Source organism: Macaca nemestrina, chromosome 15, assembly GCF_043159975.1.
Source record: "Macaca nemestrina isolate mMacNem1 chromosome 15, mMacNem.hap1, whole genome shotgun sequence".
In the NCBI taxonomy this organism is placed as follows: domain Eukaryota; kingdom Metazoa; phylum Chordata; class Mammalia; order Primates; family Cercopithecidae; genus Macaca; species Macaca nemestrina.
Window position 1 is genome coordinate 51,113,054 of NC_092139.1, and position 22,973 is coordinate 51,136,026.

At 44.8% G+C, this 22,973-nt stretch overlaps 1 protein-coding gene across 2 annotated transcripts in view; it reads left to right on the forward strand.

Annotated features, from left to right (window-relative positions):
• LOC105486861 (proprotein convertase subtilisin/kexin type 2) overlaps window positions 1–22,973 on the forward strand; it is a 253,633-nt gene that overhangs the window by 192,448 nt on the left and 38,212 nt on the right. For both annotated transcript variants that reach the window (XM_011749944.2, XM_011749943.2), the window contains 2 exons: window positions 8,333–8,421; window positions 15,614–15,789. In XM_011749944.2, the coding sequence (XP_011748246.1) occupies window positions 8,333–8,421; window positions 15,614–15,789 (265 nt within the window). The remainder of the gene's footprint in view (window positions 1–8,332; window positions 8,422–15,613; window positions 15,790–22,973) is intronic.

Sequence of the window (22,973 nt, forward strand, 5' to 3'; positions counted from 1 at the left end):
AAGTGGATAACAGTCAGCAAGGTTAAACTTTCTGTCAAGACTCTAGCGCCTGTGTTTCTGCATTGCTGATTGAAAAAAGAGTTATAGCTAAAGATACCTTGTATGCATGAGACAAAGTTGATCTATTAGGAAAATTGAAATGTCTAGCATCTGGCCTCAGAAAGATGAGGAGTCTGCTCACTTCTCCAGAAAGCAATGGGTGCTTGCCAGCAGACTCAGGGACTTCCCCAGAGGCAGCTTTGCTCATTCTCACCTATCGCCTATTCCAACCTATTCTGCCTGACCTATTCATTTCTCATCTATTCTATCAAGTAGGCTCTTGAAACCCCAAAATCTTACCCTGTAGAGCTCATTGGACATTAGCCAGCAAATGCGGTAAATGCCGAACTAGCCAGGAAGTCTCTGCATTTCAGTTCTAATATGTCTAACACCGGAGCTTCTTTCTCCAAAGTCAAGGCTGAAAAGACTGCAGCTGGCCACCATGGGTCTTCTGTTGTCTAAGAATCTGTAGCTGTAGAGAGACTGGAGACCAGAAGACAAAGACAGCCTCATGTGCATGAACTTGGCCAAGCTGCACACTGGCTTGCTGACTGATCTGTCTTATCTCCTTATCTCTGTGAATGCAGATTCCTGAAGCACTGTTGTAGAAACTGGCTGTCAGAAACAGAACTAAGGAGTCAGTTGAAACAACCATAGGACCAGTAGCCAGGAAAGGAAGAGAGGTTAAAAAAAAAAAAAAAAGGAAAAAATATCTCCACATCAAAATTATCCTAAAATCCAACATTCCAAAATATCTGAAAAAAATACGCCTAAAAAACTAAAACTCAGGATATTAATTTGTACCATATGAAATTGGTTCTATGAAGCAGTCTTGAAAAAGACTTTATAATAAGTTATTTTTAGTTTGCTCAGAGTGATAAATGCATGGATGACATCTATTTTAAAGAAAACTAAATGATGGGGGAAACATAGATGAAAACAAAAGCATGGACATGAAAAGAACAAATTGCAGCTGAAAAATACAGCCTGTGGAATAAAATCTCAATAAATGGGATAAAATCTAGCCTGGATGCACTTGAGGAGATAATTATCGAATTGAATATAACAGCCTGTTTATCAAAAACCTACAGCAAACATTATTCTTCATGGTGAAACTTTGATAGCATTCTCTAAGTCTGGGACAAGATGTGGGTTCTCCCTATCATCTCTTTAATTCAACACTATGCTACATTTCATAGCCAATCAAATAATTATAAATCTAAGAAAAGATGTGAGATCATTAAGAAGAAAATTATAAAATTTACAAAAGACATAAAGGTGTCCTAAATTAATAGAGTGACATACTAAGTTCATGGATAAGAAGATGGAACAATATAAAGATATCATATCAAACTAATATATTAATTAATTGCAATTTCAATTAAAGTTTCAATAGATTATTCAGTGGAACTAGACAAAACTATTTTAAAATTGATATGGAAAAACAAGTGGCCAAAATAGAAGAAGACAAATAAGGAGGAGGAAAAAAGGAGAAAAAAGAGGAAGAGAATGAAGATAAAGAAGAAGAAGATGATGAAGTAGAAGTTCAACAACAACAGAACAGCAGCAAGACGGGAAGCTTTGCCGACCAGATACCAAAACATTACAGAGTGGCAATAATATGAGATTGTAGGGTTAGCATAGAAAGAGACAAAAAGATCAAGAAAGAGAATAGAGAGTGCAAAAACAGACGCCACATAAAAGGAACCCTAATATATGATTAAGATAGCAATAAAAATGATAAGGATGGAGTGAAGGTATTCGATAAATGGGATAACTATGTACATGGGGAGAAATAGGCACCCACTCCACATACTGAGCATAAATAAATTCCAGGAGAATTAAAGACCTAAATGGATATAAATATTTTAGGAAAAAAATAAAAACACCTTTATGGTCATGACATGGGGATGGATTTCTTTCCTTTTTTCCCCAATTGATTTAGAAGTTTATTTTGCCAAGGTTAAGGGTCATGACCCATGACACAGCCTCAGGAGGTCCTGAGAACAGGTGCCCAAGGTGGTTGAGTTCGAGCTTGATTTTATATGTTTTAGGGACACATAAGACATTAATCAGTACATGTGAAATAGACATTGGCTTGGTCTGGAAAGGCAGGACATCTTGAAGCAGGGGCTTCCAGGTTATAGGTAGATTCAAAGATTTTCTGATTGGCAATTGGTTGAAAGAGTTATTATCTAAAGACCTGGAATCAGTAGAAAGGTGTGTCTGGGTTAAGATAAGGGTTTGTGGAGACCGGGGTACCTTTTATATAGATTAAATCTCATAAGTGGCCACTCTTAGAGGCAATAGATGACAGATGTTTCCTCTTAAGACCTTTAAAAGGTGCTAGACTCTCAGCTAATCTCTTCAGATTGGAAAAAGATCTGGAAAGGGCAGACGATTCCCTATAGAATGTAAATTAGGGATGGATTTCTTAAATGAGCCACTAAACCACATGGAAAAATTAATGATTGATAAAGCTGGCTACATTAAAATTAAACACTTTTGTTCAAAAAAAGAAGTCACAATAAATAAATTTGGAAGACAAGCCACAGACTAGAAGACATGTGCAGCAAATTTTATGGGGAAAAAAAGGCTTAATATACAAACTTTGTAAAGAACAGCTACAAATCAATGAAAAATAAATAAATACCTTAATAGAAGAAATGGGCCAAGGTTATTAACATGCAATTCACAGAAAAGAAAATCTAAGCCAAATAACCTATGAAAAGTTTACCTTGCTAGTGACGAGGAAATGCAAAATGAAACAATAACATACCATTTCACACCAACTGGACTAGCAAAATTGGTAACATTCGACAATGATCAATGTTGAAAAGGATTGCTTGCACCTTGAAGGAGGTAGTATATAGCCATATAACCTGTTTTAAGTTACACAAGAAGACCTCAGAGAAACTCTTCCTTATGCGTACATGAAAATAATAAACAAAAATGTTTCTTTTCAAATTATTTGTAATGGCAAGCAAATTGCAAACAATCTAAATACCTGTCAATAGAAGTATAAATAAATAAATCGCAGCATATCTATAAATAGACTACTACACAGCACTAAAAATGGATGAACCAGAATCCACAAGTTAACTTCAGAAATTGTAGCAAATAAAGCCAATTTTACGTAGATAATATACGAGGAAATTTTTACAGAGAGTTTGAAAACATGCAAAGAGTGGCATATATGCTTATGCATACCTGATTATAAGCTCATAAAAACATTCTGAACAGCAAACTTGGTACAATCATTACCTCTGAGGAAGCAAAGAGGGGAAGGAATGGCATCAGAGAGGGCCTCAATTGTATCTGTAAAGATTTATGTTGTTTCTTGGGGAGTTTTTTTGTCTTTGTTTTTTGTTTTTTGAGACGGAGTCTCGCTCTGTCACCCAGGCTAAAGTGTGGTGACTCCATCTCGGCTCACGGCGACCTCTGCCTCCCTGGTTCATGTGATTCTCCTGCCTCAGCCTCCTGAGTAGCTGGGATTACAGGCACGTGCCACCACGCCTGGCTAATTTTTGTATTTTTAGTAGAGACGGGGTTTCACCATATTGGTCAGGCTGGTCTCGAACTTCTGACCTCGTGATGTACCCCCCCCCTCAGCCTCCCAAAGTGCTGGGATTACAGGCATGAGCCACAGCACCCAACCTTTTTTTTTATTTGAGAGTCTCATTCTGTCACCCAGGCTGGAGTGCAGTGGCACAATCTTGGCACACTGCAACCTCCAACCCCCAGGTTCAAGCAATTCTCATGCCTCAGTCTCCCGAGTAGCTAGAACTACAGACACAGGCCACCATGCCTGGCTAATTTTTTTGTATTTTTAATAGAGATGGGGTTTCCAGGCTGGTCTTGAACCCCTGACCTCAAGCAATCTGCCTGCCTTGGCCTCCCGAAGTGCTGGGATTACAGGAGTGAGCCACCGCACCTGGCCTATAAAGAATTATGTTTTTCTAAAAATAATCCAAAGTATAAAAAATGTTTGGCTTTGATAGACTTGGATGGTGGCTATATAAGAGCCATTGTACTATTCACTGAAATTGTCTATATTTTTTAAATATTTCATAATTACACATATTTGAATAATAAACCTGAGCCAAAATGGAAACTCCAAAATGTCAGACATGCCCATTCACCATTAAAAGACTCACTTCTACACACCAGCCTCAAAGTGTGCATTAAATAAACGAATGCCAAAAGTCCATCATGCACCCTGCACATGCCTAGTGAGAGGGCAGGGGAATTCTACCATTAGACAAGGCAGCCATTTTTCTTCTCTTCATCAAGGACTGCTTTGTACTCATCCTAGTCACCCAGCATCTCTTTTTGTGGGATCCTTCAAATTAGTTTATTTCACTTATTATTAGAATTTATCCTTCCAAAACAGGTTATCGAGTAGCATCTAATAAAATTATAGCAATAATCAATAGAAATAAAATAAAAATGTGCGAGTTCAGGTTATCCTAGTAGCTATAACAAATAAATCTCGGCCTTGAAATCTTAGTGCTTTAGTGGCTTAGCACCTTTTTTGGTTTATTTATCACTCACCCACTGATCCATCTCTGTGTTCCTGGTGGAGCAGCTCTCCTCCAAGCAGTGATTCGGGGATGCAGACTCCTTTCATCTTTGGCATAGGTTTCCAATGTTGCTGGGATTTTTTGCATCAAACTACTTGAGGGGAAAGAGCATGAATAATTGCCCAAGGGTGATTTTTATGGGCCAGGCTTACAAATAGCATTTACCCATCTGCTCACATATTTGCCATAACTCAGTCACATGGCCATATACAAGTGCAAGGGAGGATGGGAGCCTTACTGCAGCCTAGGGAGAAAAGAGAATGACTGGTGACCATTCAGCATTTTCTGCCACCAACAAAAACCATGTTGCAAAGTGAGAGACAATACTGTACCAGAATACCTAGGTGAATGGTGATATGGTTTAGCTCTGTGTCCCCACCCAAATCTCACCTTGAATTGTAATACTCATAATCCCACGTGTCAAGGGCAGGACCAGGTGGAGGTAATGGAATCATGGGGGCAGTTTTCCCCATGCTGTTCTCATGATAATGAGTGAGTCTCACAAGATCTGATGGTTTTATAAGCATCTGGCATTTCCCCTGCTGGCACTCATTATCTCCTTCCTGCCACCCTGTGAAGAGGTGCCTTCCACCATGATTGTAAGTTTCCTGAGGCCTCTCCAGCAATGCTGAACTGTGAGTCAATTAAATCTCTTTCCTTTATAAATTACCAGTGTCTGGTATTTCTTCATAGCAGTGTGAAAGTGGACTAATATGGATATTAGCAAATGACTGAACTAAGAAACCAGCAAAAACAGATTTAATTACTTGGTTACTTTTTGCTTTAGTCATGGTTCTCCAGAGAACAGAACCAGTAGGATGTGTATACATATAAAAAGAGGTTCATTATAGGGAATTGACTCACCTCAGTCTACAGACTGGCAAGTCCAAAACCTGCAGGGTAAACCAGCAGGCTGGAGACCCTGAGAGCCAATGGTCCAGCTCGAGTCTGAAGGTAGCCTGCTATAGAACCAGGAAGATCCAATGTTACAGGTGAAGTCCAAAGGCAGTCTTCAAGAGAATTCTCTCTTCTCAGAGAAGGCCAGATATTTTGTCTATTTAAACCTTCAAGAGATTGGATGACGCCCATGCACATTATGGAGGACAAGCTGCTCTAGTCAATGTCCACGAATTGAAATGTCTCATCCAAAATACCCTTGCAGAAACACCAAGAATAATGTCTGACCGAATATCTGGATACCTCGTGGCCCAGCCATATTGACAAGTGAAATTAACCATCACAATGTTATTCTGCATGTTTCTGATAGGATTACACGATAGTTAAAGATCATGGTGAAGAGCAGGGCTTTGGAAGCAGCGGAACTGAGTTTGAATTCTTGCCCTGCTTCCTATTTGAGAAGTGACTTCACATCTGTCTAAGCTTCAGTTTTCTCATCTTTAAAATGGGGATAATAATAGGCTGTTGTGAGGATTTAATAAAATCATGTATATAACACTCTCAGCACAGGGTCTGTCCCATAGTAGATGTCGGTAAAAGAGAGTTGTTTTATTCATATTGCTGGATATATCTGACACTATTCCCTAGGTGTAATATATACAGAAATACACGCTTTTGGCTGAAAAAGCTGTGAGATGATCAAATCACTTTGGTGCAAAAACCAGCAGTGTGGATGGAAAGGGTATGCCTGTTCTTTCAGGAAATCCACAGGGTTGGGCACAGGGCCTCAGGTTTTCATTTGGACACCCCAGCAGCCCCACAATACAGGCTGTTCACAAAAGCCCCAATACAGTCACCGTGACAGTCCAGGTGTGAACCCTGACTCCCTGCACATAAGCCATGGTGTCCCTCTAGCCTTGTTCCTTCATTGTATCAGCAATCTACTGCCATGATAATGCCGCATAACAAATTATTCCAGAATTCAATAGCTTGAAACAATAAGCATTGATTATTGCTCCCAAGTCTATAGGTTGGTTGGAAAGTTCTACTGATCTGGACCAGGCTAGGCTTGTCTTGGCTGAGCTCACCCTTGTCTCCCTGGTCAGCTGGCAGGTTGCTGGGAGCTCATTGGTTTAGGATGACCTCACTCACATGTCAATAGATTACTGTTGGCTGGGGTGTCAAGCACGACAGGTTATGTGTCTTTCATCATCCAATAGGCTAGCCCGGGCTTGCTCACATGGAGCCTAGAGAGGGTGGCAAGAGAAAGCAGAAAAGCCACAAGGTCTCCTGAGGCCCAGGCTCATCACTTCTACCACATTCTTTCAGTCAAAATAAATGACAAGAGAAGTCCAGATTCAAAGGCCCAGGGTTGTGAGAAGGCTTGGTGTTAGGAACAATCGTAAGAAACCTCTATTTATGGCTGATTGCTAATTAGTGTCGCCTAATTTAGCAACGAAATGTTTCTTCCCATATGTTCCTCTGGAGAGCCCATGGCATTCCTCTCCCCTGCTTAAGGGCCAAAATTAAAGATACAGAAGACTTAATATCTTTACTTTGTTCAAGCTGGTTCACATGCACTTGTCCTCCAGCCTTTGGTGAACTGTTTTAGGACAGGGACAGGTTTAACACAAGGGCCGACCTCTGCAGTGACACTGGGTGTACATATCTGGGTACATGATATGCGGATTTCATTCTTGTTCCAAAGAGAATTTTGAGGGATGAAATATGTAGCCTTTATGGAGGCAGGATTTACTTTGATTCATACAGAGAAAGAAAATGTGTGTATATGTGTGTGTGTGTGTGTGTGTGTGTGTGTGTGTGTGTTTTCAATCCTTGCATGTGATATTTTTTAAGGGCTGGTGTGATAGCTTTGCTTGCCCCAAGAGGATGTCCCAGACAGCACTAGTTGATGCTGCAGAAATGGAAAATTCCTAGGGATATGTAGCCAATGAACCCCTTCACCCACATTTCCTGATTGTTTGCCGCAGTTTGAACAGTGAGTGGAAAGACCTTGTGCATTCCGCAGGCCATATTCGCACTGTCCCAGCAGACCTGGGAATGTGCCCATTTGATTCAGTAACTGTTCCACCCACCATTAAAATGGACTTTTCTAGCTAGGCGCAGTGGCTCACAGCTATAATCTCAGCAATTTGGGAGGCTTAGGTGGGAGGATCGCTTGAGCCCAGGAGTTTGAGACCAGCCTGGGCAACATGGGAAACCTCCTTCTCTACAAAAAATACAAAAAATTAGCCAGGTGTGGTGCACACACCTATGGTCCCAGCTACTCAAGAGGCTGAGGCAGGAGAATCACTTGAGCCTGGGAAGTCGAAGCTGCAGTGAGCCAAGATTGCACCACCGCACTCCAGCGTAGGTGACCAAGGAGACCCAGATTCAAAAAAAAAATGAATAAATAAATATAAATAAAGTGAACTTTTCATGGTTGGATCTGGTAGTTCCAGATGATTTACACCACTGGAATTTTTTGCATCTTGAATGCTGCTTAGGTCTGAAAACACACCCTTCTGAGTGACTCAGTTTATACTTGTTTCAGTTCTCTATTGCGGCTTTTACAAACCACCCCAAGATGGGGCACTTTAGAGAAAACTAAAAGACAGGTAGATAATGGTTTGCTCAGCTCTTTAAGTTTTCACAGAGCTTTAACACAAGGGCCAACCTCTTCAGTGACACAGGGTTTACTTGTATATGATATGCAGATTTCATCCTTGTTCCAAAGAGAATTTTGAGCCCATGACAGATGTAGTCAAATTCTTTTCACTGCGTATCTAATGTGTCTTTATATTTTTCCAAAGCCATGGGACCCGATGTGCAGGAGAAGTTTCTGCTGCCGCCAACAACAATATCTGTGGGGTCGGAGTAGCATACAACTCCAAGGTTGCAGGTAAGCCAGCCCTGCCAAACAGCAGGCCCCCACTAGGTATCACACTGATCTCAAGGCTGACCATGGCCCTGATCTCAAGGCTGACCGTGGCCCAGCAAAAAATCCCACTAGTACAGAAAAGCTAGGATCCACAGATTTGGCACAAGTGAAAAAATTTTTTTTCTTTTAACCTGCATAGCAATATCAATACAGGTTTAAATTTTTAACTTAAGCATAATATAAACTCAAAGAAGTTAATGAATCGTAAGTACATAGCTCAGTGACTTTCCCCAAACTGGCCATACCCATATAGTGATCAGGAAACAAAATGTAACCAGCACCACAAAGCCCTTTATGACCCCTTCCAGTTACTACTCAGACACCCAAGAATAACCATGATCTTGTTTTCTAACAGCAAAAAAAAAAAAAATGGTTATTGCCAGTTTTTGAACTTTATATAAATAGAATTGTCAGTCACTACTCTTCCGTGTCAGTGTCAATAACATTTTAATGAGGCTCAAATATAGACTGTAGAATACAAGGTGGTGTGTATAAATTATTCGTAAACATACTCAGAGCTTTTCAAAATGTTTTGCACAATGGAACTCATCTTTAAAAAGATAAATTCTACCTAGAACCTTTTGCTTACATTTTACTGGGTAGGATATTTAACAATTTCCTCTTTATGGAGCCCTTAGAAATGAGAGTGGCAAGTCCCTGGAAATTTAGAAACCAACATCCCTCCCCTCTCAGAAAAAAAAGAGAGAGAGAGAGAGAGAGAGAGACAGACAGACAGAGACAGAAACTGAGAGATTCATAAGCTTTCAACGAGATGTCTGAGAATGGAGTGGCTCCAGTCTTGTTCCAAGTTTTGCATCAAATTGGTTCTTAATTTATTCAGGCTGAGTCACCCAGCCTTATTTTTCTTTTTTCTTTTTTTTGTTTACAACTGTCCTGATACTTTCTTCTCCTGGCAATTTAATGGAACCATAAACCTACTTTCTGCTGACACCTCCATTTCCATGGAACTAAATAAAGCAAAAGTAACCTATACAAACCCACTATTAACCTCTTTTCAACACTGTTTGCTAAGAGGCTTGCCTGAACTGGGTGCTGAATGTCACAAAAGAATATATCTGGAGGTTTCTAAAATGTAAATAGAGGAGGCTTTGCCCCTGGGTTTCAGCTTTCTTTACTTTGCGCGCATCCAAAATGCTGGCATTAAAATGTCAGGAGCCATTATGAGCTCGGGGGAAAGAACATCACTTGGTTAATATTTTATAAGCCACGCTCAGACCTGGGATGGAATCTAAGGGAGGTGGGTTCTCTACTCACAGAACAGAACTAGAAGCAACTGAAAAATTCAAACCTGAATTTCTTATTCAAACACCCAACTGGTTTTCGGAACAAAGTAAAATGACCACCTGCAAAAGTTAAAAGAGTTAGGGGGAGCTCGTAGCTTTCTGGAGGTTCCTGGGAGCTTCTTTTTCCATCTGCTTCTTTTCCTTTTTTCCTCTTCTCTTATTATTTGCCCTCTGAAAACATCTGAGCGCTGAGTGCTCATCAAATGTATCTAATTCTCCCGCTGTCTTAGTTTGCTCTTCCTAAAAGCAAAACCTGAGACAAGGATTCCGGGCAAGTAGTTCATGTGGGAGGTGGCCCGGGGAAGCCAGAGTGAGGGAGTCGGGGAAGAAGACAGGAAAGGAATGGAGGCCAGCAAAGTGAGTCTCGTGGACAACAGGGGCCCCGTCCTGCAGGTAATTCTCTGAGAGAGTGTGGAGAACTCCCCCTCACAATTGACCCCACTAAAGTGAGGAGGCTGTGGCGTTAATCTGCCACTTCCCATCGTTCATTGTTTGGGGGTGCCCCTGGGCCTGCCCAGTCTGCCCAGCTCGCTTGAACTGAGTGGAGCTCCTTGGGCAGGGGACGCCCCTAGGCAAAAAGCCAGGGAGCAGGCCAGAGGACCCGGCAGGTGCAGCAGCCTCTGCCTCGCCTGCTGAATGCAGCCTGACACCTCAAAGACGCGACTGGTCTTCTGTGAGGACATCTGGGGCATGGCAACAACCCTTTGAGCTTCCAGAAACCAAGAACAGCCACCAAAGATTTAGAGCAAGGGAGCCTCCTTTCTTTCTTTTCCCACTCCCTTAGCCCCAGCTTGGCTCCCCTGTGACCACGTACGCTGGTTCTAACTACAAGGGCTGTGAGGCAACAGTCCGGTGCCTGTGCCTTAGGGTACCCAGTGTCCTCCGGCTCCCTGAGGCGTCAACATGAATTCTTGAGGAAGCACTGGTGAATTACTCATGGATTGCAAAAAAAGCAGAGTTTATCTTACAAATTTAAGGAAAACATTTTATTCAGCCTGGCTGGCAATTCCAAAAGTTGGCTGGTTTTTAATTATTTGCTAAAAATGAGTCAAACCCTCCAGAGAATCTTTCCATTCGGGAGTTTTTCTGGGCTAAGGCGGTCTAAAGCGCCACCTGGTGGCCAACTCGGATCGTTGCTGGTCTCAAAGTCGAGGTGTACGTTCATTTACAGGTTAGGGGGGCGCCCCTGTGATGTCTGAGGTCCTTCCCCAGCACCCCTCCACGCTGTCTCCAGAAAAAGCCCAAAGTTAAAATGCTGTTGAGTCTTAATCCAGGAATTCAAAAAAGAAGAGGGGAGATGAGATTGTAAATTGAGTCCTCTGAACAGAAAAAAGCATCGAGCATCTCTGCATCTGCCTGAATTCCTCTTCTGTTCATAAATTTTTCTCATTTTTCCATCAAGGCTCCTGTCTTTTTCTTGTTGATTTTTAGGCATTCTTGGTGTGTCCCAGAGGTTAGCCCCTAACCCATTTTAATCCGTGCAAAGATCTTCTCCTTCATTTCTCTTCGCGTCTGTCTTCATTTCAAACTATGTGACATGTAGACCCACACATATGGGATGTCCCAAAAGTCATCCTGCAGTCTTCAAGCTTTAATAACCTCAGAAACATTATTCTAAAGTTTATTTACATTTCCATTTTCACTGACCTAATTGTATAAATTTTGAAGAAAAATATTACATGTTTTATTTTGAAAATGCCTTTATTCGAGTAATTCTCTTTAAAAAGGACTCCATTCTTTCCTTCTTTCTTTTTTCATTTTAATTTTTAAGGAAATGACAACTTCAATCAAAAAGATTGAGTCAAACATTAAAATTAAATGTGTTATTCAAAATCCACAAAACCAAGCACATGTACCACAAACATAATGACCTTCCAAATGATGGTTCTTGCAAATTTGTCAAATGTATATTTCTGAAACTGTTAAAGCTCGAGACTGTATCAAGGAGTCATAACACTGTCTCCTGCCTTCAGGCCTTTTGTGTGGTCAGTAGTCACTGTGGGCACCTTCCTGTTGCAGGGGATGGAAGCTGGCAGACAGGTTTCCTGCCCCAGGTAGCTCAGTCTAGGAGGAAACAAAGACAGGGAGCAAATAAGAAAATATAAGATAACTCATGCAAGAGGACAGAGAGTAACCAGGGCTCAGGAACAAGAAGAGCCTGAGGGTGGGGCTCCGCAATTCCTCACTGTTCTGGGTTTCTGCAGACTCTCAGAGCAACCCCAAGATGGGGCCAGGCCAGGTGGGTTTGGTCCTACTCACCTTCCTTTTTAAACCAAAGCATACAGATTTACACACTGGGCTTCGGGATGAGATCACCTTTGATTGAAGATTTTGAAAAGTATCTTAAAACCACACAGTTGACCACGGTGAAAATGCCCTGAAATTTCTCTACCAGCTATGAATTGCTTTTGTATATTATTATCATTATTATTCTTGGCCAATGAATCTCATAACACTGCAGATAAACTTATATTTTGTCTGAGCTTTTCAATAAACAAGTAAAAATCACTGTAAGCACAATGACTAATACGAGTTTTCAGAACCTAAAACCTGGGTGAGCATGAACTTCCTCCTTAGCCTCCAGAGCAAATATTCACAAGCACAAAAAGTGGCATTGATGGGCACCGAAGTTTGTGGGTAGATGTAGCATTTACTGGAGGCAGGGACAGGCACAACTTGTGCAACAGGAGCAGAGGCAGAGAGGATGTAGCTCGAATCCGCTGGGCATGCAGCCCCCAGGGCACCAAGGCTAGCCACAGTGCACACTGCATGGGTAGACGGGGAAGGCTGTAAATGAATGGAAGAGACCCACAGAGTCGTCTCTACTCATTAATGTGCTGTGCAGACCTGCCTGGGGTCAGATAGAAACACTTGATGTGTGCCTGTGTCTGTCCTTGCCCATCAAATACACACATCAGCATTGAAGACGCTGACTCCTAGCTCCTTTGATTTCTCTCTCTCTCTCTCTCTCCCTCTCTCTCTCTCCCTCTCTCTCTCTCTCCCTCTCTCTCTCTCTCCCTCCCTTTCTCCCTCCCTCCCTCTCTTCCTCTCCTCCTCCCCCTTCCTCCCTCTCTCCCTCTCCTCTCTCTCCCTCCCTTCCTCCCTTCCTCCCCTCCTCCCCTCCTCCTCCTCCTCCCCCTTCTTACTTCTCTCTCTTTCCTCTCTTTCCCTCGCCCTCTACCTTCTCTCTCTCCTGCACTCTCCCTTTCCTCTCTCTTTCTCTGTCCTCTCCTTCTCTCTCTCTCTCACTCTCTCCTTCTCCTCTTCCTTTCTCTCTACCTGTTCTCCCTCTGCCTCTCTCTCTCCCATTCTCTCTGTCTCTCTCCCTCTGCCTACCCTCTCTCTCTCTCCCAGTCTCTCTGCCTCTCTCCCTCCTTCTCTCATTCTCTCCCTCTCTCTCACTTGGTCTACTCTCTGTCTTCACCCCACATTCCCCTGTAGCTCCTAGAGCATCCAGGAGCAGAGGAGAGGCCTTCCCTAAAACCCTAGGGTCACTCTGAGCCGCTGTCTTGGCTGCTAATGGTGCAGTTGCTTGCAAAATTAATACTGTATCTCATTCAATTAATGCATGCCTCATTCCTCTTGAGCTTAACAAGATTAAAAGAACATCGGGCGCCTGGTCCCTGAATATGAATGAGAGACTTGCTCTCAGCCTGTGGCCACCCTATAATGTTGAAACAGAAGATTAATACACATCCGCTCTGAGGTTCTTGTGCAGCACAGAGGGAGCCCATGAAGGTGATAAGAGCTGCAAAGAGGAAGAGGGTTCAAGGCACAGCTGGAAGTGCCATGCACCAGCCCTGGCAAAATCCAGGGCTGCCATTGGTTGGTTTGTGGGGCAGCGGAGGTCTGCTTTGGCCAGGGTTGAATTTCTCTCACCTTCCAGTTGCGGTGGGCCATTCGGTCCTGGTCATCTAGGCACTAGGCAAGTTCAAGAGCATCTGAGCAAGTGAATGCCAGCCTCTCTCTGTTTATTTCCCACCCACAGAGTGGGCGTGACTTTGCACAAGAAGAAGCTGCACTGACCAGTTTATTCTGTGGCTTATTGGTCACCTGCATTATATAAAGTTTTTAAATAAATAAAAATATAGATGGATCAAAAGCAAAATACAGAGTCTTAAATTTCCTATCTCCTTATAAAATGAACCGTAAAATTTAACATCTGGAAAGTTCAAGCCAAAGACTAGGCTTATTCTAGATAAGCTTCACCCAGGAGAAAGAATGCTAACTCGTAACTGGATGTTTGTTGGCAAACATGGTGATTACGCTTATGGGTTAATAGTAGAAGATGGATGAGTAGAGCCTGTTATTCATTCTTCTGGACCTGTTATTTCTGTTGGGGAGGAAATCAACTAAATAAGGCAATAATGCCAGATATTTATCACCAAATATTTGTCAAGGTTAAAATAAATACCAAGCATCACGTTGATCCTCAAGGACACAGAAGTGAACAAAGTAGACACATGCCCTATACTCAAAGAGCGTGCCATCTGGTGGTGTATGAAACACTCAAATAAGCAGTTGTGATAGAAGGTTAAAGGTACACAAGAAGAGGGCTATGAGCACTGAAGAGGAAAGTGAGGTCCTGGAGTCTCCTGGGACCTGGGAAAGTAGTAGACCCTCAGGAAAGAAAGCAATTTCATGTCCATTTCAGGTGCCTGGCAAGAACCTGGGTGGCTTGTAATTCAATTGACCTGCTCGCCACGTTAGAGAGTGAGGCTTGTGAAATAGTGTTCTTGAGGCACAACATCCTTTGGCCACCGGGGACAAGGAAGGAGTTTTGGGGCCCAGGTTTTGACTGTGCATGGCCCAACACCTTCATTCCATAATTGCAGTGGGTGAAGACAGGTCCACTTCACTAGCACTCTAAGCTCCTTGCCACAGAATCGTGAACCCACTGACCCATCCAGATGACAAAGCCTGGAGAAAGGCATATGACCCCGTCAGCGAAGTTTTGAGGGTAGTGATGGAGAGATATCACGCCCATCCCAGTGGCGGCTGCTGAGTTCCCCCTAGAGAGGGCTTTTGTGGATGACCACAGGGGGACTGGAAGCCTGGGAGCACCAGCTCTGCGGGTGCAGCACAGGCATCTTCACCCTATGCCCCTGTGTCTTAGGCTTGTGTGCCCCACACTACCCTGGACTGCAGGACTTTGCTTCTTCCCAACATCCTGCAAGAAATCACTCCCATGAGGCATCAGAGAGGAACACAAACTTTACAGCGATGCTCTAGGGAAGAAAGGAGAGGGGGCCGTCTGACACAGAATTACTAATACAGTTTAGAACGGCCATCTCAGCCTTTCTGTCCTCTCCAAAGTCCCTCCCAGCTACAGTGCAAATGGGAGTTCCTCTTTCCTTATCCCACCCGCTCCTGCACTGCCCCTGCCCCTCTCTCTGTCCCCTGCCCTCTGCCCTCTGCCTGCTGGAATTTCTTCTCATATATCAAATATCTATTGCCTCCTCTATCTATCATATGTAGTAGCTTTATTTCTCCCCTAAAACTTGGCTGCAGCCAACACCCAGTTCTCTGAGGTCGAGCTTCTACTTAGAAACGAGCTTATCAAAGAATCGCTTCAGCAAAGGTGATCTCTCCCATTAGGAATTCTAGTAAGGTTTGTTAGAGGAATAAACTTGTCTTTAAATCGTTACATCAGCAAAGACATGGGTGGGACGCAGAAGGGAGCCAGTAGGACCATCTGCGCCTCCTTCATGATCCTTGGACTGCACAGTGTCCCCAGAGCACCTGAGATCTCCAACCCAGGCACCCAGGACCCAAGCCCTCCTCCACCTCGTTGTCTCCTGTGAACTGGGGAACCCAAACCTGGTGTCCTCTGCTCAACATGTCCACAGGCATCCGGATGCTGGACCAGCCGTTCATGACAGACATCATCGAGGCCTCCTCCATCAGCCACATGCCGCAGCTGATCGACATCTACAGCGCCAGCTGGGGCCCCACAGACAACGGCAAGACAGTGGATGGGCCCCGGGAGCTCACGCTGCAGGCCATGGCCGATGGCGTGAACAAGGTAAGAGGGCCAGCCCCCTACGCCCCGGCCACTCTCAAGGTGGGACACAGTGGGTGGAGGGGTGGAGGCAACTGGGTAAACCATTGTCACCCTGTGTGTGAGTCCAGGTCCTGCAGGAGTCAGACAGTACAGGGGCTTAGCCATGCAGGAGGCTGACTACGGGAAGGCCTGTGAAGGATAAGGAGAGAAGACAGAAGAGCCTCAGACGTGATGCCTGCCTGGCTCCTGCGAACGACAGTGGGAGGGAAGGGGCTTGGGGAGGGAGGGTCTCAGACAGCAGTCCCCATGCCAAAGCTGCCCATCACAGGCAGAAAGGGGCCTGCACCCACACCACCCGCTCAGTCGTTGGCTGGCAGTAACACACAGGACATGGGGTCTCGGCAGGATGGGGTGGTACATCCAGGGGGCAGCAGCCAGGACTGTGACCATGACACTCATGGGGCAGGAGGTCTGAGCACACATTCTCATAGCCGCTCCTCTGAGATTAGCTCAGGCTTGGACAAAGCCAAGGAGAAGGAAGCCAGGCAGAGCCTCCAAAGGGATGAGATGGAGGTCAATGCTGCAAAGGGAGGGGAAGGGGGCCCCTTCTCTGAGATGCTGGGGCTAGAGCCACCCCAAAGGAGACACGAACCCAGGTTCAGGGACCAGAGGGTTTCTGGGCTCCAGTCTCTCAGGAAGTGACTTAACCTCACCTGTCAAATGGTGATAATGAGGGGTCACAGAGTCACTGTGATGTGTAAATGAGAAAGATGCAAGCGCTCGTCACTGAGAAGTGCTTGCAAAGGGTCAGCATTTGTCCCAGTCTCGACTGTCACTTAAGCAACACCCCAAAACTTCATAGCACAGAACACAACTCCTTTACTACGCTTGGGATGCTGTGGGTCAGGAATTTGGGCCGGGCACAATGGGGATAGCTCATCTCTCCTCCACGATCCCTGGGGCCTCAGCTGATAGATTTGTTACTTGAGCATCCATTACCAAACTGCTGTGTCTTCACAAGCTGTTCCGATGCACACATCTACTTGCCACGCGTGGCACAGCTCCCACCCCTCGGCATACACAGTCTTCTCAGGCCTGTCCTCGCTGCCAGGCCAGCAGTGGCCGCCTCCCTGTGCTCCCAGAGGACTCTCTGTAATCAGCCTGGACGTGGGACTCACACCGCAAGGTCACTGCCGTGTGTGGAGTAAGTGGTCTGGTGCTAAGTGAGGGAAAGGACGTGCATGAGATTTTTTGTGTGGCTTTTGGAACTCCATTTTAGGAATGTTTTTAAATTTGCTTCTTAGATTTTGGTGAATTTCAAATAGATGAAATGGCTATAGAAACCAGCACTATTATAAATAAATTACAGAATGCATCCGTTCCACATACACATTTAAATTATGTATAGTCTGTTTATGGAAAATGCACAAACTCATCACTTATACATTGATAACACTAAAATAAGTGAATATACAGAACACTATATGTTTAATGCAGGCATAAAAAAGAGAATATTGAAGAAAATAAGAGTGAGCAATTGAAGGCTGCTTTTCCATACATTTCCTGAGGTCAGAAAACATGTGTTTTCCTGCTCAGACCATCCTCGGGAACTAGCCCGGGGCTTAAGAACATAGTGGATGAGCTGTTCAGGGGGCAGATACGGAATTAATGCAGACACGAAATGTCACGGTTGAGGGGCTGAAAGTCACATCGAAATCTATGACTACAGTGGATGCCATTGGTGCCCACCAAGATCCCCTTCACCAGGCAGACCTGGGGGCAGCCCCAGCTGCTGTGAGTGTCGGCTGCTAATGGCTCACAGCGGCCCCTCTCACCAAGCATTGCCCCGACAGGTGGAATCTTTCTCCTAGAAAGTTATGCCCCCCCACACCCAGGGCACAACCCACAGCAGATGGCTAAGGCAGGAGCCTGCTTGCCTCCAACAGGGAGGAATCTTCAATGTAATTTATGCTCCAGAGCCCCTTGTGGGCCAGGCCAAAGGTAGGCTTTACCCAAGACTGCATAGCTTTGGAGTTCCTTCCCCTCTGTATTTTACTTCACTCCCTTGCTCACAGATTCCTCCTGAGAGCCCTCCTTCAATGAGTCTGGGCAGCTGAATCTCTGTCTCAGGCTCTGCTTCTAGGGAACACTTCCCACAAACATCGCCTCAAAATTTACCCCATTAGGTTTCCCTTTTTCCTTTGGCTGCCAGGAAGCTTATAACTAAGTGTATGCCTATTACGATTTTTTTTTTTTTTTTTTTTTGAGACGGAGTCTGGCTCTGTCGCCCAGGCTGGAGTGCAGTGGCCGGATCTCAGCTCACTGCAAGCTCCGCCTCCCGGGTTTATGCCATTCTCCTGCCTCAGCCTCCCGAGTAGCTGGGACTACAGGCGCCCGCCACCTCGCCCGGCTAGTTTTTTGTTTTTTTTTTTTTTAGGAGAGACGGGGTTTCACCGTGTTAGCCAGGATGGTCTCGATCTCCTGACCTCGTAATCCGCCCATCTCGGCCTCCCAAAGTGCTGGGATTACAGGCTTGAGCCACTGCGCCCGGCCACGATTGGTTTTTTAGACTAGGTTTTCTTTCTTCTACCTTCTTCTTCTTCTTTTTTTTTTTTTTTTTTTAAATAGGGTCTCACTGCATCACCCAGGCTGGAGTGCAGTCGCACAATCTCAGCTCACTGCAGCCTCAACCTCCTGGGCTCAAGTGATTCTCCTGCCTCAGCTTCTAGAGTGGCTGGGACTACAGGTGCATGATACCATGCCCAGCTAAATTTTTATAGACGTGTTTCACCATGTTGTCCAGGCTGGTTTGAAACTCCGGGACTCAAGAGATCCTCCCACCTCGGCCTCCCAAGGTGGGATTACAAGCGTACACCACCGCACCCGGCCTCTTCCACACCATTTTTCTCTACCTCTTCACCATTCACAGCCTCCAAAATCATCCCTTAGCTTCTGTCCTTGTGTCTGTGTTTGTATTCCTAGTGAGTCTAAGCCTCTGAATGCTAGGCAATGTAAAATTTGAATTGATGAAATGAGCTCAGTCTGATTAGATTATATTTAGCCATGAGAAATCTAACTTTGGATCCTTACTAAATTGTTGCTTGCTTACACACACTCCTAGTCTTACCAGACTAAAGCATCTCACTGGACAAAAATTGGCAAGTTCACATGTAACTTCCCCAGAGTCTCAGCCCTAAACAATAGTAAACAATATTTCAGACCAAGTGGAACCCTTCAGCGCAGTGGGTGGCCAACTTTGGCACACAGGCTGGATCTAACCCCCAGACTGGCTTTGCAAAGACAATTTCCTTGGGACACAGCCAGGCCCTTCCAACCACAGCTGTCACAGGCCCCATGGGAAGGAAGCACATAGGGTACCAAATGAAGGCACTCATCTCTCAGAATCAGGCTTTTCTGGCTGCGGGTCAACGTCTCTGTCTTCACTAGAGAGCCAACACTGCACAGCAGCAGGTCCGTCCTGTTGCAGGGATATTTCAGCAGGTGGAGAACTCCTCTTGACAGTGGAGAGACCTAAGTTTTAACCTCAGTCCTGCCCCCCCGCCCCCCCCCCCCATTGGCTGGGGAACTTCAGACTAGTCAGTGTCTCCATTCCTCACTTTCTGCAAAATGGTCTGAGTCAGTGCTTCTCAAAGTGTGGCCACGGCCCACCTGGGAGAGTGAAAAACGCAAAACCTCAGCGCCTCCTCCCCTCCCACGGATGCCGCATTTTAACAAGATCCCATTAAAGTTTGCGAGGTGTTGCTCTACTATCTTGAGGATCCAAATCATCTAACCCTGAGATCCTAAGACCCCAGCATATGGTTTCTTAGAACCCACAATGAATAGAAAAGGGCAGGAGAGGTGACTCGTTTCCAGAAAGGAACAACCCTGTATTTCCTCATCAGTACGATGGGTTGGACGGGTGGGCTGTGTGGTGACTGAGCCACAAGCCATTTGTCTCTGCGTTGAAGGAACAGAGGCCTAGGTAGCCCAACTAAATTGGTTTCTTGTAAGAATGCACCAGGAGGGGCTGGGCGCTGGGTTCATGCCTGTAATCTCAACACTTTGGGGGGCCGAGGCAGGTGGATCACCTGAGGTCAGGAGTTCAAGACCAGCCTGACCAACATGGTGAAAACTCGTCTCTACTAAAGATACAAAAAATTAGCCAGGTGTGGTGGTAGGCACCTGTAATCTCAGCTACTTAAGAGGCTGAGGCAGGAGAATCGCTTGAACTCAGGAGGCAGAGGTTGCAGTGAGCTGAGATTGTGCCATTGCACTCCAGTCTGGGCATCAAGAGTGAAACTCTGTCTCAAAAAAAAAAAAAAAAAAAAAAAGAATGTGCTAGGAGGGATCAGGGCAATGAGATCGATTCACGTAAGACCTCATAGTGCCTGGGACCAGACAAACATCCTGATCCAAGGTGGCTGTAGGATGCCAGACCCAAGAATGTGTGGAGAGCCACAGGAAGGCTCTGCGGTCACAGGGCTAGTCCACACTCACCCCATCTGCTTCTCCCCAGCTTCACGGCTCCCGCTCTCCAACCCACCCTTCCTCTTCCTGGAGGCTTATGCTTAGAGGTGTTTCCAATTGGACACCACCCCATTGGCACCCTTGCTTGTTACAACCTGTGAGTCTCTGCTCCAGCTGCCACTTGCCCTTGATGCTTTCAGGGAAACTTTGGTTCAAAATTAGGGGAAACACCCCAAGATGAGGCTCCAAAGCCAAGAAATGTGGTTCTGTTGGGAAGGTTCAGAACTTGCAGGGTCAGATGCCAATCAGAAGGTTTCTAACAAAATCCCTTTCTTTCTTCTCTGAGGACATCAAAGGGTAGTTGTCTATATTCACAGTCTTCTTAGGCATCTGATGGAGCAGTTTCTTCTGAGCTGCCGAATGATTTCAAAGGTCTGAACAGAAATATAAGACTGTATGCACCTGTATTAATCCGTTTTCACACTGTTGGTAAAGACATACCTAAGACTGGGCAATTTACAAAAGAAAGAGGTTTATTGGACTTATGGTTTCACATAGCTGGAGAGACCTCACAATCATGGTGGAAGGTGAAAGGCATGTCTTCCATGGTGGCAGACAAGAGAAGATAGCTTATGTAGGGAAACTCCCCTTTTTAAAACCATCATATCTCATAAGACTTATTCACTATCAAGAGAACAGCATGGGGAGGACCCACCCCCATGATTCAGTTACCTCCCACTGGGTCCTTCCCACAACATGTGGAAATTCAAGATGAGATTTGGGTGGGGACACAGCCAAACCGTATCAGCACCTCTTCTGTTGTGGGCTCAATTCTGTCCCCAAATATTCATAAGTTGGGGTCCTAATCCCCAATATCTCATAATGTGACCTCATTTGGAAATAGGGTCATTGCAGATCTAATTAATTAAGAAGAGGTCTTATTGGAGTAGGGTGGGCCCCTAATCCAATATGATTGGTGCCCTTATTTAAAAGACAAAAAAAAAAATAGAACAGGATCATCTGGGCACAGATATGCACACAGGGAGAACAGCATGTGAAGATGAAGGCAGAGGGGGCTGGGGATGCATCTACAAGCCCAGGAAAGCTAGAGATGGCCAACAGCCCACCGGGAGCTGGGAGAGGAATGGGATAGATTCCATCTCCAGAACTTCTAGGAATGGAATAGAATCTATTATGTCTGCAGAACTTCTAGAGATGGATTCTATTCCTAGAAGTTCTGGAGACGGAAATGTCAGCAGAGGTGGCTGACACTTCTATCTCCAGGACTTCTAGGCAAGAAATTTCTGTTGTTTAAGCCACCCAATTGGTGTTCCTTTGGTTGTTACTTTGGTCCTTTGGTTGTGGTCCTTTGGTAGCAGCCCTGGCAAACTAATCCACCTTCCAATCTTAGAATGGATGGTCAAAAAAGAGGTTTGGCAGTGTGGGAATGACCTGGTCACTGTTCAAGGTCACTTGACGTCACCTGGCCCTCTCCTTTACAGCCAAGAGGGTCAATAGTTTATCCAATTACAATTTTTTCCTTCTAGTTCAGGACCTTGAGAAGTCTCCCTCCCTCCCTTTTCTGACGTAGCTTCCTCGAAGGAATGAACACGCCAGAATGCTCATGATGCAGTCCTAGGAGAGAAACATGTTTCCAAGCTAGGGACAGTGCCGTACTGAAAAGCTCCCAATAACATCAAATTGGGAGCTTGAAATTAGACATGGAAATTGACAAACACTAAAAATAAAATCCTTTTATGCCCCCTTCAGAGAGCTGGTTGTTAAACATTTAACAGTACACCCCTCGTTAGAGGACTCTTCTGACTTTCCTTAAATTATAGCACTTACATACCTATGTGTTCTCCCTGCAAGTAACAGCCACCCTTGCCTTCATGAGTCTGGAAGTTCCCTTTGGGAAGTGGAAAAACAGGAAGAAAAACACCTGAAACCCCAAGGTTTTATGTTTCCTCAAAATAACAAGATTCTCAACCAGAGTCCTAAGTTACCCCAAGACTGTGGAAGACTTTTCTAAGTCAAGGAAAGATCTCACAACTTAAGGAATTCATCACTTTTACATTAAATACAAGGATCCCAGAAACACAACTATGAAATGGAAAACAGAGTCCACGAAATGAACATCACGGTGACAGCAGCTCAATGTCCATTGCTACACTATTTAGGAAATAGTGAAGATGCTTTATTACAAGGTTATGCCAGTCTGCTGTTGAAATTCAACTCATCTGAATTTCAGCAACATGAGCCCGGCATTTGAGTGACACAATGTGGTTTACAGAGAATGTCTGACAACAGGATTGGGTGGCACGAAAGTGACGTCCCTACCCTGTTTCAATGCCTGGTCTCCTTAAGAAGCATTTAGGATGAAATTTTTGATGCACAGACAGCCTGTTTCCTTATTGCATTATTCATCTTGTGACTGCAGAGAAATGGTTACACATCCAAGCCCCAGACCAGGTGACAGCAGGTGCCCAAGGGAACGCTTGGCAGATTCCCCCTTTCCTCAGCAGACATGGATTTTCACTGAGAGGCACTTTTTTTGACACCTGAGGCCAAAAGAGAGTCAGGCAGGTAGGAGATGTGTGCCCTCTGTCCAGACTGACAGTACAGGTGGTGGCAGTGCTCCACATCCCTGGGTGCCCCTGTCATTTTCCACGGACTTCTGCACTGCTCCACTGCCTCTCGAAGCAGGGTATTTCTCTCTCCTCCATCTGTAGTCT